This window comes from Penicillium lagena (genome assembly GCF_028827675.1).
Source record: "Penicillium lagena strain IBT 129212 chromosome Unknown utg000006l_segment0_segment0, whole genome shotgun sequence".
NCBI classification, from domain to species: Eukaryota; Fungi; Ascomycota; class Eurotiomycetes; order Eurotiales; family Aspergillaceae; genus Penicillium; species Penicillium lagena.
This window is the reverse complement of record NW_026623227.1, coordinates 547,166-564,014: the sequence shown is the minus strand read 5'-3', so window position 1 is coordinate 564,014 and position 16,849 is coordinate 547,166. Positions and strand designations below refer to the sequence as shown.

The following is a 16,849-nucleotide window of genomic DNA, read 5'->3' as shown; positions in this document are numbered from 1 at the left end:
CGGCGGGTGGTTCTGCCGGGCGGTGAGTGTTGTGGAGGGCAACGAGCGGATCAACTGGAACTACAAGACCGTCCTCAACGACCTGCTGTCACCATGGCCCAGGTATGGTTTTGCGTGGAATCATAACCAAAGAACTTGCTAACCCCCAGCAGAAAGCAGCAAAAACCTTGGCCACCCGCAATTCGGCGCGCCTCCTCCAAACCCACCTCATCTCTGCCGTGCTGCACACGTTCTTCCTGCTCGCGCTATGGTTCTTCAACCGCTATTCCCTGAAACCATACCTGATCCTGGGCATTCTCCCCAATCTGGCTCTTGAAGTTGCCCTCGATTACATTGGCCGACCCCGGTACCATGCAGATGGCTCTCTGCGCACCGCTGGTGCAGACCTCAGTGCCTCGGGACTGACGGAGTACCTGTGGGATGTGGTCTACTGGACGTGGATCTGCATGTGCACGGTTCTGATTATTGGAAATCGGGGCTGGTGGTTTGCCATTGTGATTCCGCTGTACTCGGTGTATGCGGTGTATACCACTTTCATGGGTGTGAAGCAGGGCTTTGCGGGGATGGCTGGTGGTGGCGGTGACAAGGAAGAGGGTTCTGTGGAAGCGAAGAGCAAGCGGGAGTTGAAGAAGGAGAAGAGGGGGCCTCGGTATAAGACACGGTAGAGTGGGATGTAAACAGAGGAGTGATGTCTGGATGAAAGGGTCTGCTGTACAGCAAGAAATCCGCAGTTCCTGCACCTCACCGGGCGAGCGGAGCTGGAGAACCTGAATTATTCTGATGAGATGGCTTCCGCAGCTCCTCCCGGCTCCTTGAGTATACAAAGATCACCTTGTGTATGAGGCAGGTCTGCATGACTACACTCCATTTCTTCCTAACACAGTCAGACAATCAAAGGACCATTTCTCATTATGTACCCAGGCAATGCCCTCCCTCCCTACTACACAGAAACAATCACCACAGGGAAAAAGAACCCGAAACCGAAAATACACTCACTGCCTGTGAGAGAAACGAAACGACAAGGAAGCAGGAGAGAGTACATAGAGAGAACCAGACAGGGGAAAAAAGGCAAGATGATCGAAAATCACAAACACTGTGCATGTGCAAATCATGAATATAGTCGGCCACTATATCGTGGGCAAACCGGATGGGGAATCAATCCCGAAAGAGAGAGGGGCCATCCGATCTCATCTTGGGATGGTGGGAGGATGGGGAGATGGGTTGAGGGCAGCAGGGTGATAAAAACACAAGTTAGGTTGGGTGACAAGACAAATGAAGAAACAGAAAATGAAAAAGGGCTGCACTGCCTGCTTGCTCGTCTGTGCAGGTTAAATTCCCAATTACAATTCATCCTTGCCCGTTTCGGCGGCATCCTCGCCCCGGAGGCTACTGGTCATGTCGTCCACATGCGACGAGGCCGTTTCGGCTGCGTCAGACATAGCACTTGTTGCGCTGGAAGCGAGTTCGTGCAGCCGGAGCTTGGCGCTCTGGAGTGCTGAAGAAAGGTCATCGACTGCTCCGGTGTCATCGCCGGAGATAGCGGCTTCATATTTAAGTCGGATGGTCTTGATCGCGTCCCGGGCGATCTGCATGTATTCGGGCTCTTGGCTGTAGATGGCGCTGCTGGCGCTGGCGGATACCGCGGCGTACGCATCAGCTGCTGCTTCCGTCGCCTGCTCGAATGAACCCTTCGGGGTGCCGTAGATACCGGCACTAATGGCTCCAGCGGCCGCATGGGCTTGTTGATTCACGTTGTCAACGACATCCTCGACGGTAGGCACCTCGCTCGCGATAGAAGCAGCGGCTGAAGACACGGATTCATAAGCTTCTGAAATGTAGCTCGAGGCAGAGGACACGGCAGCGGCTGGGTAAGGGGTTTCGTAGGCAGCGTGCAGCCTGCTCATCACACTCTCGGTGAAAGAAGGTTGCTTGCCAATAACGAGCTCAGACACCAGCTCCTGGACAGCTTCGAACTGCGCCAGGCGGTCATTCACCACCTGCTGGAGATACGGCGGGGGAGTGCCGTAGACTTGTTCGCTGGCCTTGGAGACCAGGCTTTCCCAGTTGTCGGATGCTCGGCTGGCAAGCGCCTCCATGGTGCCGGTCGGGGTTCCGTAGATAGCGGAGCTGGCAGACGCAGAAGCCATGGACAACGTGGCCGAAGCGGCAGAGAGGGCAGCCTTGTACCGAGACGTTGCCTCGTTGACAATACTCCGTGCTTTGCTATCGTCTGCCTCGGAGACGAGAGAGCTTGCAGACGCCAAGACGGCGGAGAGACTGGCAGAGGCCAGCGAGGATGCGTGCTCATATTGGGATCCGGCCTCTTCAATAATACCTTGGAACCTGGGGGCAGGAGTGGGTGTAGGAGTGCCATAAACTGCTTGAGAGGCAGTAGAAATGAAGACACTGTAGTGATCATGCGCTAGCCCGACTGCCTCGTAGTAGCGGCGCTGGGCGTCCAGCACATAGGGGAAGACACCGGCAGCTTCCGTTGTAGTCGCCGGCTGTCGGATCTGAGCCACATGCACCGAAGCCGAACTAAGACCCTCACTCAACCGCGACGACGCAATGGACGAGATGTGAGCCAAAGGAGCAATCACCGAGCTTGCTTTGTCGTCGACTTGGCTGGCCCAGCTTTCCCATCGGTCTTGGTCGTCATCATCCAGAATGGGGTCTTGTTGAGATCCCACATCAGCGGCGGCAACTCCCCAAGAAGGCACACTGGAGAAAGTTTTGTGGTGCTCGCCAGCTTCGTCAGACACGACGGACTGATGTGGGATCTCGTCCTCGATGTCGAAGTCAGAGGCTTCATCCGTGTTGTCGGAAACATCTTCGTCGGCGGTAGGTTCGGGGCTCTCGGACTCGAGCACAATATCCTCCACATCTTCAGAAGCAGTCGCAGCGTTATCCGAATGAGACTCAGAAGTGTCGTCGAGGTCACCTTCAGCATTCTCTTCAGACTCTTCTTCGGTCTCCTCAACACGCTGTGGTCGCGGTGGCGGGGGTTCAGTCCTTGTGTCAAAGTTGTCGCTGACCTCGCGAGCAGCCATCTTCCACTGGCCGACATCCTTGAGTCTGACCAGTTCCTTGGCTGTCTGTTCCGCGATTTCCATTGCATGGTCCAGAATCTCGTTCGCCACCGACTTGGCCTCAGCCACCGACTTGTGGTGGACGCCAACCTCGCGGATTTCATTCCGCCAGTCCTCCAGTTGTGCCTTGAGCGCATGGTACTTTGTCCAATCCGCGTAGGTCACGCTGTCCATCCACGCCCAGCGGGTACCGATCTCCTGCAATCCGAGATCACGAATGCTGTCAAGAACATCCAGGGTCGAATTGACCGCGGAGGAAACGCGCCGCATGAGCTCATCATCAAATCCGAGGTACCATTGACGGAGTGCATGGGCGCGGTCTCTAACGGAGATGGCTGACTGCCGGATATCACCAACAAGCTGCTCAAGAGCGGCTTCTTCAGCTTCTGGCGCTTCTTCCTCCGGCAAGGACTCTACCATCTCATTGATGTGCTGTTTGAGCGAGGAGACCCGTTCGCTGGAGACGGTTTCAAGCGCCGTTGACAGGCTTTCACCATGACCTTTCACGCTGCTAGCAATGAGGGCAGATACAATTGTGTCGATGCGCTCTTCAAGGTCCTCAATGCCTTTATCAGCCGCGGCGGCAAACTTGCTTTGCCACCGTTGAAGATCAGAGTCGATTCGCTCGCGATCTTGCTGTGCTTGCTCGGTAGGCGACAGTGTAGGGGCAGGGGGCGGCGGTGGTTGAACTTCGAGGGTGGCTGTTGAAGTCGTGGTGGTGGTGGTGCTCGATGTGCGTTCCGTTTCCTCCGACACGGGAACTGTTGAGACGGGCTGCTCGGAGAAACTGCTGTCCATGTCCTCCACCACAGCACGCAGTCTCTTGCCCTCTCGATAGCTCGCCAGGCGCTGTCCAATCTTGACAAGTTGGGGCTCAACCTGTTCGGAATAGAGGCCTGTGACACGAGGCCACAAGGAGCTGTTGGCAAAGTAGACCACCGACGACCAGGTATACTGCACACCAGGCATTACATGAGTGGCCAGAATATCCTGACCGGTGGCGTATGTCTTCCCAATGAAGGGTTTGGACTGGGTGTAGAAGGGCACGAAGTGGTCCCAGTAAACGGTGGAGGCCGCGGCGTTTGCTTTCTGGTAGTATGGCGACACCACATTCAGACCCTGCTGGACATACGGGTCCACTTGAGCCATGTAGAGCCCATTCGCCTTATCCTGAGCCGTCTGCACGACCGGCATCACCTGGGTTCTCCATTGCTGCGCGCCAAAGTCCTGCACATGTCCCAGTGCAGGTGCGCCGTAGCGGTCGTAGCCCAGCTTAGCCACGCCCGACGCTGGCACATACAGCCGCTCGTGGACCACTTCCACGTACGGCCATGCCTGGTCCATGTACGGCGCCGCATACGTGTTGTAATAGGGCGTGACATAGGGCTCCACATGCGAACGTGCGATCAAGTAGGGCTTGCAGACCCGAGGCGACGACTCGTCCAGCTGTGAGAGATCTGACGGACATCGTAGAAATGGGGTCAGCAGCGTGTACCAGATGCAGAGCCTAATCGAGTCCGACGGTCAGTTTGAGAGAACAGATAGGGACTTGATCCGACAGATACTCACCGGACCACCAGGCCGATCGTCCAGCGTAACGGACTCTTGCTCTTTTGGACCCTCTGCGCGGGTTTGGCCCCGCCCTCTGGCGCATGGCCGTTCTCTGTTGCTGCTGGCATGATGGTTGTTGAGCGCCCGAGACAGACCTCTCAGGATCAACCCGGCACAGTGAGTGTCGGAGCACGTGAAACTGAGCTTATTGTTTCATCCGGGGAAGAGAGTGCGATGGTCCCACTGGGTTGGGCTATGTGGTGAGCGAGAGCTGGAGCTTGGAACCTATGTTTTTGGTGGTCGAAGGAAAAGGACTGGGAATGTCTCGCGTCGTTCGGGCGCTAGCACTGGTCTTTGCGCGCGGGCCGCGGTCGGTCGGAGGATCAGATGTGAAGAGTAGATGAAAGAGAGAGAAATCGGCCAGTCGTTAGCCGACAGCAGCCCCTACTACCTCGTCGCTTAGGCAGGTCCTAGGTCCTTACACTGGATAAACTGGAAAAGGACTATGGTTTCTCTAGGCTGGCGTCAGTCCATCGGTGAGGTCATCGCGCACCGAAAGGAGGCCCGTCTGGTAATTACACGATTACCATGTGATTCCGTCGATGCAGGGTGGTAATATGGTCCGAAGTGGTAATTTGGCTGAGTCAGCCCTACAACATCTGGCGCCACTGCCTGATTGGGAACCTGCGCCTTGCGAGCAAACAGCCTGTCGTGAGTGTGTGCATCGCTCTCACTTCTTGCAATGGAGCACTGACCTAACTCCACCGATCATAGAGCTGAATTCACTACCCCCTCCCGTTCCCCGCCCTCCCCGGCTTCGTCAATATTTCCCTTCACGCTTGGCTGGGACCATGCTGATCCACTGAGAGAGGTCCCGTTGGATTGGCGCCACCACGATGGACATGGCCGACAGCCAGGGCCGCCGCCTTGCGGTCTCGGCTGGGTTTCCTGACCTGATGAACGACCCAGCCTACGATCCACGGGACAAGGGCATGGAGGACCAGGACACCTGCCGCATCTGCCATGGCGAAGCCACCGAGGAAGAGCCGTTGTTCTACCCGTGCAAGTGCAGTGGCAGCATCAAATTCGTGCACCAACTGTGCCTGGTCGAATGGCTATCACATTCCCAGAAGAAACACTGCGAGCTCTGCAAAACGCCCTTCCGTTTCACCAAGCTCTACGACCCGAATATGCCCCAGAGCCTACCGGCCCCTCTTTTCCTGCGACAGGCCTTTATCCAGAGCTTTCGGACCCTTGTGACGTGGCTACGCTTCCTCCTCGTGGCATTTGTGTGGCTGGCGTGGCTGCCGTGGTCGATGCGTGCGATCTGGCGAGCGCTGTTCTGGCTTGCTGATGGCCGCTGGTCAGGCACTGAGACTGGTCAGCGCCAGGTGATGCGAACTTTCCAGGATGGCGCTACTCAATTGATCACATACGCTGTCAATGAGATCCTTACCGACTCCGCCGGATCAACATACACGACCAAGTACGCGGGAACGTCGACCATCACCCATGCCGCATCATCTGCTGCTAGCGCTGTCCCCCAAGCGCAGTCATCTATGCCGAGTGTCACCGCAGGCGAGCCTTTCATGCTCACCATAATCAAAAAAATCATTCCCGCCCTACTCATACCTGGTTTCACCTCGACCGGAGGCCAAGGCGATTCTAGCTCAGGTAACGCAACAACCAACCTGGTCAAACCTCGACATCCATCTTGGCTCTCGGATGTGAAATTCCTGAATTCCTTGACTCCTTACCCTACCATCAACAACATGATCATCGACACCCTGGAAGGCCAATTGATCACGCTGCTCGTGGTGGTTGCATTCATCCTACTCTTCCTCATCCGCGAGTGGGTTGTCCAACAGCAGCCCATGGCGAACATTGCAGATGGAGAGCGCGAGGCCGCTGTCAACCTGATTGCTAACAACCGCCCTGAGGATGAACAGGACGCAGAAGGGATTCCCCGACCCCTGTTCGGTCAACACGCCGAAAACCATGTAAATCAAGAACATGGCGTTCACGGCCATGACCCAGATGACGACGCCCGCGCGCATTCTCCGGCCCCCTCATGGAGTGATGCAGAGAGTGATTCCAATGCCTCGTCTGCAGCTCATTCTGAAGGTGATCCGTTCGGTGCCCGTGTCCCTGACTCTCGTCCGGGTTCTCACACTGGGCGAGTAAGTCACGTCCGAGAGATTTATGCCCGAGCCAACGGCAATCGTGATGAAATGTTTCGAATTCTTCAGGAGGAAGGTCTAGAGGATGAGCTGGGCTGGCTCGTGGACGCGCTGACACCAACACCACTGACCCAGGCATCACCGCTGGCTGGACAGCCATCGTTTCAAGCGGCAGAGTCTAGCACTCGTGCACCTGAAAATGTCGACAATGAACACGCAGAGCCGTCTGGTCCCTCCAACAGTGACAATACTGGCCCGACGCAGCCCACCGATGCTCACGACGACCAGCAACCGGTCACCAATAACGAAGCAGCCGCTGCAAACACCTCAGCTACCGAGAACCGCGAGACAGATACTCCTCACCATCCACAGGGGGCTGTGGAGCGGCTCTTTGATTGGTTCTGGGGGGATATTACTCCGGTCAATCATGATGCATTAGAACCAGTGCCGGAAGATGACGAACAGATCGTCCAAGACCCAGCATTGGAGGATCCCTTTGTGCCCCTGCAACCCCGCGCCGAAGACGCACAGGCCGACGGTGACATTGCGGCCGCTGGAGACGCTGGTATGGATGCCAATGATATGGATGCCATCGAAGGCGACGATTTCGAAGGCATCATGGACCTCATTGGCATGCAAGGTCCCATCTTCGGGCTGTTGCAAAACGGTGTCTTCTGTGCGCTTCTGATAGCCTTCACTGTAGCCCTGGGAATCTGGCTGCCGTACCTGTGGGGTAAGATCGCTCTCGTTCTCCTGGCCAATCCCGTGGAGCTTGTCATCGGCGTTCCCATGACCGCTATCACCGTGGTCGCGGACATTGCCCTCGACACACTGATTGGCAGTCTGGGCTACCTGATGTACGGGCTGAGTTTTGCGCTGAGTCCTTTCGGTGCCGTTATCCCCATTGGAAAATGGATTCCTCGAGGCAAATCAATCACGAGTGCATCGCTTTCTCTGATCGACGCCAGCAGCAACCGCTTGCACAATGTCGTCAAGTCTTTCCTCATGTTTCACCAGACTGATATCCCCATGTTTTCTATTCTTTCACACCAAGCGCTCAGGCTTCATCAAGCCCGCATGTCTGCGGTATTCCAATCGGGTTTGACCTTCATCAAGTTTATTGTGCATGATCTTCCTCTTCGCCTTGCCACTCTCGGATTTTCGGGTTCATTCTCATTCAACTCGAATATGTCTCAGTCTAAGGAGGTTATTGGGCTAGCATGGCAACAGCTCAGCAATCTCACAAAATCTTCCATATCTCGCACAAGTTTCATGAATGGAGATGTGGCCAAGACAGCTGCGGCTACAATACCCGTTGATTATGACTTGGCTGTATGGGACACCAAAGACCGCATCATTGCCATCTTGATGGGCTATCTACTTGCCAGCATCATGGGACTCCTCTATCTTCGGATTACGGGATTCTTGTCCGGGGCGAGTCGCGGCCAGCGGATTGAAGGCATATTCGCTGAGATTCTCCTACAAGCAGGGGGCGTCATGAAAGTCATTCTCATCATCGGGATAGAGATGATTGTCTTCCCTCTCTACTGCGGCACGCTTCTAGATGTTGCTCTGCTGCCCCTTTTCTCCAGTGCCACAATCGCATCCCGCATCGCCTTTACTGCCCGATCCCCGCTCACCTCCCTTTTCGTGCACTGGTTCATTGGGACTTGCTATATGTTTCACTTCGCGCTATTTGTCTCCATGTGCCGAAAGATTCTGCGGAGCGGTGTTCTTTGTAAGTACATGATGCAATATTCTTAAAGCTGTGCTGACAGTTTCATCCACAGATTTCATTCGTGATCCGGATGATCCAACATTTCATCCCATTCGTGATGTCCTCGAGCGCAGCATTACTACTCAACTACGCAAGATCGGGTTTAGTGCCTTAGTTTACGGTGCTTTGGTGATCGTCTTCCTCGGCGGGGTTGTATGGGGCCTGCATTTTGCTGTCGACGGCGTCCTTCCCCTCAATTGGTCTTCTAGTGCTCCGATGCTTGAATTCCCGGTCGATCTCCTGTTCTACAATTTTGTCCTGCCACTGGCAGTCCGGTCACTCAAGCCGTCCGACGGACTGCACGATCTGTATGACTGGTGGTTCCACAAGTGCGCCCATTTCTTGCGTCTCAGCAACTTCTTTTTCCCTGAGAGACACCTGGAAGAAGAGGGCCATCATGTCCGGCGGTCATGGTGGGGTGTCTTAGTAGGACGCAAGGGCGACTGGGAAAACCCCGTCATCGGCGAGGATCAGCGAGCCGTGGCCGAACAAGAAAATCGCGACGCTTACTTTGTGCGGGATGGCAGATACGTTCGAGCTCCTGCTTCCGATCAGGTCCGTATTCCCAAGGGGACACGGGTGTTCGTGGAGGTGACCGAAGAGAATGAACGGGTCGATGGCAAGCCTGACCCGGACGATGGGCTTCATGGCCGGTCCAGCAACTCGTTCACCCGAGTTTACATTCCGCCATTTTTCCGGACTCGCGTTGCTGCCTTTATTCTTTTGATCTGGCTGTTCGCCGCCACCACCGGGGTAGGCATCACCATTATCCCGTTGGTCATTGGCCGCAAGATCATCTCATCCTGCGTGTCGAACCCGGTACCCGTGAACGACGTCTATGCCTTCTCCTGCGGCCTGTGTGTGGCGGGAGGAGTTGCCTACATCGCCTTCCACTGTCGCACCATCCTTGGCCTGCTCCGCGAGCAGGCGGCGACATTACTTCACAACCCTCGACAGGTTGGACAGGCCCTTGCCGCTGTGACGGCCGATGCCGCGCGGCTCCTTTACATCGCAGCCGTGTTTGTCGTTCTCCTCCCGTCTCTATTTGCGCTCCTCAGCGAGCTGTATCTTCTCATCCCGATGCACACGTTCTTCGACGGTGGCCACTCCCATGTCGTCCACCTCGTCCAAGACTGGACCCTCGGCGTGCTTTACGTCCAAATGGCCATCAAGCTGACCCTATGGCATCCCCACTCCTGGGCGGCCGCCATCCTCAACGGCATTTTCCATGACTGTTGGTTCCGACCGAATGTCACCTTGGCCACCCGCGCCCTGGTCCTCCCAGTCATTCTCTTCACTGTGGTCGCAACGGCCCTGCCTCTATCGGTGGGCTTCTGCGTGCGGTGGGCCATGTTCACCTCCCGCCCTGAGCTCCCGTCGGACATCTACCGGTACGCGTACCCAGCCACGCTGCTCCTGGGTCTAGCTCTGTGGACCGTGCATCTGGTCCGGCGCCAAGTGGCTCTCTGGCGCATCGACATCCGCGACGATGTCTACCTCATCGGGGAGCGCCTGCACAACTTCAGCGAGAAGCGGGCGCGGGATGTCGGTGTATCGCGGCGGGTGATCACCGAGTGACGGAATGGATAGAAGCGCATTTTCCTTTGAATTTCTTATTTCTGTAGCCCCCCACCCTGGGGCATTATTCTCATGGTCTGCATGTACACTCTTCCATCATTGAACTAGTTAATGCCTGTGGCTGTGTGCATTCTTACCTAAGCCCAGATTGCGGCTGCCTGCCACGTGACCCACTCGATGACCCGCAGAGTATTGTGTGATTGGTTAGGCAACAGCGTTAGATTATCCGTTATCGCCATCAGGCACCCACATCTGCTCTGCTTTCTACTTGCCTTCAGCATTCATCTCCTCCCCGCAATGGGTTGCTAATTCTTCTTCGCGAGATCCCCTCCCTCCCCGAATACAGTCCCTTCCCGCATCGCCCACCATAATGTCCGTCCTCCGCCATGGAGGAGGCGGCTTCCTCCAGCGGCGTCTCACGAAGCTGTACACCGATACCAAGACCTCCTGCGAGAGCGTCACGACTGCCTCCAAAGCCCTCGACGACCCGGAGCTCGTTGCCTTACACCAGAGTTTCCAGAAACAAAGAGATCGGCTGCTGGCCTGGGGCCTGGACTGGAGCGACGCCAGCGCCGCCCAGCCGAATGACATCGACGAGTCGCTGACAGCTGCGGGCTTTAGTGATGTGGTAGAGAGCGTCATGTCTTCCATTCAGGATCTGCTCAACGAGGCAGAACGAGTGCAGCACATCGAAACAGCGCCGGTTATTCTGTCCTCGAAGGAAAGCAAGGTCGACTCCAAGGACGCTCTCAGCAGCCTGCCCCTCAAAACCCAGTGGACCGACGCCGATATCAGCCGCTCGAAGACGATCCTGAGCGACCTGACGGCCTGCATTGATACTCTCTACGACCTTTCTCGCTCGCGCCGTACAATGGCCTCGAGTATGTCCTCAAGTCGCGTGAGCGCTGCCGCGCGTCGGACGCGGAATCCTGCCTCCCCCTACGCCTCTTCACATGGCTCGTTCTCGGAATTAAAGGAGAAATCCGCCCAAATACTCGATCCCTTCTCATATCCCCCAACTTCAGCCCCTCTGCGCGATGCCACCAACCCGTTCGTGCCGTCGAAGGATCTCGTCATTGATCAATCCGCATTGCAACTCTTCGGTGCCGCCCAGGATCCCAGTCCCCCACCATATGAGGCCGTTGCCGCATCGTCGAACTCGCGCGCCATTGGTCGCCTGAAGGCTTCGGCAGTGCCGTCTCTCCAATTCAGCAAGGAATCGCATGTCTCCGTGTTGGTTGAGTTCATGCCCATGATGGCACAAAACCAGACAGACTCCAAGAGTTCTCGGATAGAAAAGCTGCAGCAGTCGGTGGAACAGCTGCTGCAAAATGCTCGCGTGGCCCACTTAGGACTGCTGCGGTTTTTGGGGTACACCGTTGACCGGCCCAACGCTCGCTATGCGTTTCTCTATCAGATGCCTGTCGACTATTTCCCATTTCTTCAAAACCCAAGCGATTTACTGAGGGAGTTGAAACCCAAGCCCCTCGTGGCGCTTCTGCCGTCCGCAGAGGATTATCGTGAAAAACGAGTGCCTAATCTGGAGACTCGATTCCGCCTGGCGTATGATCTCTTGATGTCAGCTCTGCATATGAGAAGCCAGAACGCCGTGCATGGAAATATCAACAGCAGCAATGTGATCTTCTTCCCTGGCCGCATCGATGCCAACAACGACGAGAGTGGTCTCGCCCCTGATCTTCGTCGACCATACCTCACCACCCCAGCACGCTTCTCTGGCGATGGACCGACCCCCGAGCCCCTTGCTACGGCTATGTACCGCCATCCCGAGGACAAGAGGTCGCTGGAAGATGATGGCGCTTGGGCCTATGATCTCTATTCCCTTGGCTTGGTTCTGTTGGAAATTGGACTGTGGGCGCCCATTGGTCGCCTGTGGAAGATGAAGTACGATCGCTCTTGGTTCAAGCACCGCGTTGAGGACCTCTATGTCAAGAAGCTTGGCCCCAAGTGCGGCAGTGCCTACCTCCAGGCTGTGCAACTGTGTCTTGATGCGCCCAACTTTCATCTTTCCACCCAAGGCATGAGCGACCTCCAACTCCGAATTCCTCAAATATATCACTACCCAGTTCTCGATTTGTCCGAGCCCGACGGGACATTTGCCTTCTCGATGAACTTCCTCTATACTATCTGCAAGATCATGTGGTCATGCTCCCAGATTGATATATTCTCAGCGCCTCGTCCCGAGGAACTGAATGACTATCTCCCGCTTGCGCTCGTTCCAACCCCCGAGCCTGCTGTGCCCGAAAAGACGAGCCTGTACCAACCTTCTGCGCATTTGGACAAGCAGCTTCCCACTATACCCGCAGATGACTGGAGTAGCGCGGTCACAGTCGAGAAGACTCCGACCGACGCGCTGAAGAAGAAGCGTACCGTTAGGCGACTCCCAGACCTCGATATCCCCGACGACCATCTCCAGGAATGGAACTTCCAAATGATGCCCCGATTGAGCCGGCTTCTACAGAAGATCTTGAAGGAGTCTAGTGAATCGTGTGGCGCGACCCTTATGATGACTGGCGAGTCTCCCGAGACGGCTCGAACAACCATTTGCGTAACTTGCGCCAGTGTGAAGAAAGTTCGGTCTGCGTTGAAGAAACATTTCCCTCTGGGACGGGATGATTGGGACTTGATCGTTCTCCGGGGAGACATTGAACGATCCAAGGTTCCCAAGAAGCGCCGGAGGCCGGCCAAGACCCGCCCCAATGGGTCGAACGAAACGCCCTTTCGTCAGCGGGAACTCAATCCCTGCTACCAGCAACGGCCTCTCTGTGGTGCATCGATCGGCGCCTTTCAAAATGAAGAACACCTGCCCCCGGTTTCTTACGGCGGTGCTGTCCTTGTGGATGGCCTACCGTACGGCCTGACGGTCCATCATATGCTCGAGGCCCCCAGTGACGATGAAGACGATAATAGTGCCGACGATCCATCTCGATCAGCTGCCAACAGGTCTCGCGATTCCTCTGGTATTTCGCACCCGGATTTTATACACACTTATGTTGAAGACGACCGACCGGAAACGAAGCTAGAGCTTGAAATCTCGGACTTTGAAGACGATGACGACGCGTCTCTGTCGCAAAGTCTTGATGCCAGCTACGACGAGTTCTGGCTTTCGGACGAGGATTCATCGGACGAAGAGTCGGTCGAAGGCGAGGACAACGACGATGATGACACAGCATCGATTGGCGACACGGCCGGCATTGAACCTGGCGAAGAGCCTCGTCTCCTTGTCACACAACCCGCCATTGACGACGTACACGAAGACTTCTTCCCGTCCATCGAAGACCGCGACGATGAACATCTCGCATCCCATTCGTTGGGCTATGTACACGCTTCCTCCGGCGTTCGACGCTGGACGCGGAAAGGCCTCAAGCATGAAATCGACTGGGCTCTTATCAAAGTCGACGATGCACGCATGGATCCCCGCAACATCATCCTCGACAATCGTCCGGGCTCGATGACGCATTCTCAGCCTATATTTCTCAACCAAGTAGCCCGCATGGAGGATCTAGGCGGCCTGTATGTTCACTGCTGCGGACGGACAAGCGGGCTGCAGACGGGCAAGATATCTAAGGCGATGACCCTGGTCAAATTGCATGGCCGACACTCCTTTTCGACGAGCTTTTGCGTCAATGGGAACTTTGGAGGTAAGAGACTCACCGAGACGGGCACATGTTTATGTCTCTACGATTCTTAATTAGATACCCTTTTTGTTTCTTTTTCTTTGTTGTCATGATTGATTCCCCGTCTTGTCCTCATGCCTCCTCCATTCCTTCCTTTAACGCGATAACCCGTTAAGAAAACATACCTGTTGACTTCATCGCTCGTTCGTATCGAGTAAATGGAGATGCTAACATACTATCTACCCAGCCCCCGGCGACTCCGGCGCATGGGTCTTCGACAGATCAACCGGCCGAGTCTGCGGCCACGTCCTCGCTTGGTCCGAAAAGAGCAACACCACCTACATCACACCGATGGAGGTGACCTTCGACGACATCGTACGCACGCTAAAGGCCTCGGCTATCTCTCTTCCCGGCGCCCCCGTCCGCTCTACCGCGTTCGCCGGCTCGCAGCCGCCGCTGTCAGCAGCTCAGTACCAGCAGCACGCCCGCTACCAAGCCCAGCATTTACCCGATGAGTTTAATCGACTGGCTCTGTCACCTCACCCGGCCCAAGGCCAAGGCCATCCCATGCCTTCTCCGCCTCACCACCACCAGGGCATAGGTTATGCCCGCCCTCCGCCTCCCCCACCGCCTCCACCGAATCCGCATGGCCCCTTGTATCGTCGTCCTGTGCCTATGCCGCCGTTGCTTACTGGACCGAGGAATATTGAACGGCAGCTTGCTTAGGCTTGGGCAGGCTTGTGGGGAGGGATTTTTGTTACGAATATGAGTGTGTTGTTTTCTTTGCAAAAAAAGAATTTGCAATTGGTTTCAATTGATATGATATGATATGATATGATGTGCGTGGATCATGATTGATTTGATTGCGATGCGATGCGATTACATATATAAATACATATACCCGGAAACTCGGCGTGGCATGACTTGTTATTGATGCAATTTGTGTTTCTTGTCTCTGTCTTCTACTTTTTTCGTGCAATTTTGGATAATATTTCAAATCATCTCTAGTCTTCCTGTCCGGATGAATAGTTGGCTATCGTAGATTTGTACATCACACAAAACCCCCCTCCTCTCGCATAACCGGCCACCCCCTGAGCATTCCCACTGGTCGCATGAACTTGTCAGGTATTGTGATGAATTCTCGATCGGAATTTGCAAACGCATTTCGCCTAGCGTGGATGGCCTGCCCTGTCGATCAGGGACCTGTTCATAGGGAAGTGGGTCAACTCTGTAACCGACATAGGCTGATAAGCTCAATTACCACGTACAGGCCCTCCATTGCACCGAACAAAGCCTGAAGTTTCAACATATGCAGTAGTTGCGCCTGGTCCGCTTTATCTAGCTTTCGTTAATTTTAATCCCGCCAGGGTCTTGTTGAGGGCACAGCCCGGGGTATAGCCCTAGCACAACCCCATGTCAAAGATCTACGTCCTCTTTGGGAAGGAGATCGAAAAAACGAGATTGGAATAGCCCATTGTTCAAGCAGTTCCGTTGTCCCTCGAATGGATCTGCAATGCGTAATCCACGGTTGTTTTACTTGGGGTTGTAGATCGTTTCTGGTGTCAGTCATTGATGATTTGCCCAAGTGCAACAACAAGCACAGTTGAAGGCAACCCTAACGTTAAATCCAATATATTGGTAATCTTGGAGTTATGTGAACAGGGTTGTTATTTGGTGTCTTACTTAGGGATCCGCCACTGGCAATACAAACCGAACTCGCATTGCATACAATATCACAAATGTGCATATTAATAGTTCGAGGATGATCGGCCGCGAGATTCCAAGCTATTGTCCTGTCATCTCATCATAGGTAAAACACCCATAAATTCTAAAGACACCCGTTGCCTACAGCCTCCATCTCAAGTTCCGCAAGGATCAAAAAATCTCCACAAAATCTCTCTCTTGACCTACGTTCCAAGTTCAAATTTACGTTCCTTCGTCCAAGATGAAGACTTCCCAAGTTCTCGGTCTCCTTGCAGCTCTCTCCCACTCAGCCTTCAGCCTCTACAAATCGGGAACCTACCAAATCGGCTCCGCCGCCCTTAGTTCCTCTCTGGTCCTTTCCAGGACTATGGACAAGGAGTCTGATTCCATCCTTTTCGAAGACAACGCCCACGACGACAACACCCAGGTCTGGAACGCCACCGCAAGCAATGAGTTGCCAGAATACTTTTATATCTACGACCTTTCTAACAGGTTTATCAACTGTGGTACTGAGGAAGGAACGACTTGCTTTCTGAGCCATGATTCTCAGTTCTACAGGCCCGAGCTTGTTGGTGACAACAAGTATGAGCTCGTTGAGCAGGAATCTGGTTACTTTTTGCGTGTCAATGAGGATCGTCAGCTGCAACTTGCCAAGTGGGATCAGAGTCCGAATGAGCAGTTCGTTTTTGTTGAGATCCAGGAATAGAAATAGAAGAGAATGATGGTGGAATGGAATTTTTATCGAGGAACTACATAGGAGGGGGGCAGTTAATAATAGGCAGAAAGGAACTCAAATGTTGGACGTTTTCCGGGAGCTAGTATTTCATTTGTGCCCTATGAAGACTTCACAGAAGGTTCTGATATGTAACCAGTATCATTTTAGCATTGGAGACATGTAGTGATTTTCCATACCATAGCTTCTGCCTAGCTTAACTCTTAACTCGTCCCTTTGTGCTATGTCCAATCCCTAGGTAGTTTCAATTCGCTCCCCTGCAGTCTTTTAACATACATCCAACAGGTTTGTATGCAGTCTTGTCGGGATGAGCCTATGTTTACTTTCCTCTAAATTACTGGGACGGCGAAAGTGACCATTTTCGCCACCAGTATACTGTCAGGTAGCATTGTAGTACATACTTGAATCGATTGTTATTATTAACAACTCCTAGAAGAAAAAAATGTATAATACTTGTTTCCAAACAGACAGACAACAGGGAAAAAAGAACTCAAAAACACCGTGCATTCTGGATGACGCAAACAACATAATTCATAAGACAGAGAGTGAATAAAAGAAAAATGAACAGGGAAGAGAAGAGAGCAGAAGTATGAACCACTATC

At 54.3% G+C, this 16,849-nt stretch overlaps 5 protein-coding genes across 5 annotated transcripts; 4 read left to right on the top strand and 1 right to left on the bottom strand.

Annotated features, from left to right (window-relative positions):
• Nucleotides 1–93: 93 nt before the first annotated feature.
• On the top strand, nucleotides 94–665 carry N7510_008372 (SND2/TMEM208 family protein; the record flags this gene model as incomplete). The annotated part of the gene is made up of 2 exons (XM_056980297.1): nucleotides 94–102; nucleotides 150–665. 2 exons carry the CDS (start codon nucleotides 94–96, stop codon nucleotides 663–665), a joined length of 525 nt encoding a protein of 174 aa, XP_056830506.1.
• A 675-nt stretch (nucleotides 666–1,340) lies between these two features.
• On the bottom strand, nucleotides 1,341–4,768 carry N7510_008371 (uncharacterized protein; the record flags this gene model as incomplete). Its single annotated transcript, XM_056980296.1, has 2 exons — nucleotides 1,341–4,596; nucleotides 4,659–4,768. 2 exons carry the CDS (start codon nucleotides 4,766–4,768, stop codon nucleotides 1,341–1,343), a joined length of 3,366 nt encoding a protein of 1,121 aa, XP_056830505.1.
• Nucleotides 4,769–5,536: 768 nt separating this feature from the next.
• Nucleotides 5,537–10,175, top strand: N7510_008370 (E3 ubiquitin-protein ligase SSM4; the record flags this gene model as incomplete). Its single annotated transcript, XM_056980295.1, has 2 exons — nucleotides 5,537–8,558; nucleotides 8,611–10,175. The coding sequence occupies 2 exons, from the start codon at nucleotides 5,537–5,539 to the stop codon at nucleotides 10,173–10,175; spliced, it is 4,587 nt and encodes a 1,528-aa protein (XP_056830504.1).
• Nucleotides 10,176–10,545: 370 nt separating this feature from the next.
• On the top strand, nucleotides 10,546–14,536 carry N7510_008369 (uncharacterized protein; the record flags this gene model as incomplete). Its single annotated transcript, XM_056980294.1, has 2 exons — nucleotides 10,546–13,834; nucleotides 14,058–14,536. 2 exons carry the CDS (start codon nucleotides 10,546–10,548, stop codon nucleotides 14,534–14,536), a joined length of 3,768 nt encoding a protein of 1,255 aa, XP_056830503.1.
• Nucleotides 14,537–15,755: 1,219 nt separating this feature from the next.
• Nucleotides 15,756–16,220, top strand: N7510_008368 (uncharacterized protein; the record flags this gene model as incomplete). Its single annotated transcript, XM_056980293.1, has 1 exon — nucleotides 15,756–16,220. One exon carries the CDS (start codon nucleotides 15,756–15,758, stop codon nucleotides 16,218–16,220), a length of 465 nt encoding a protein of 154 aa, XP_056830502.1.
• Nucleotides 16,221–16,849: the final 629 nt, after the last annotated feature.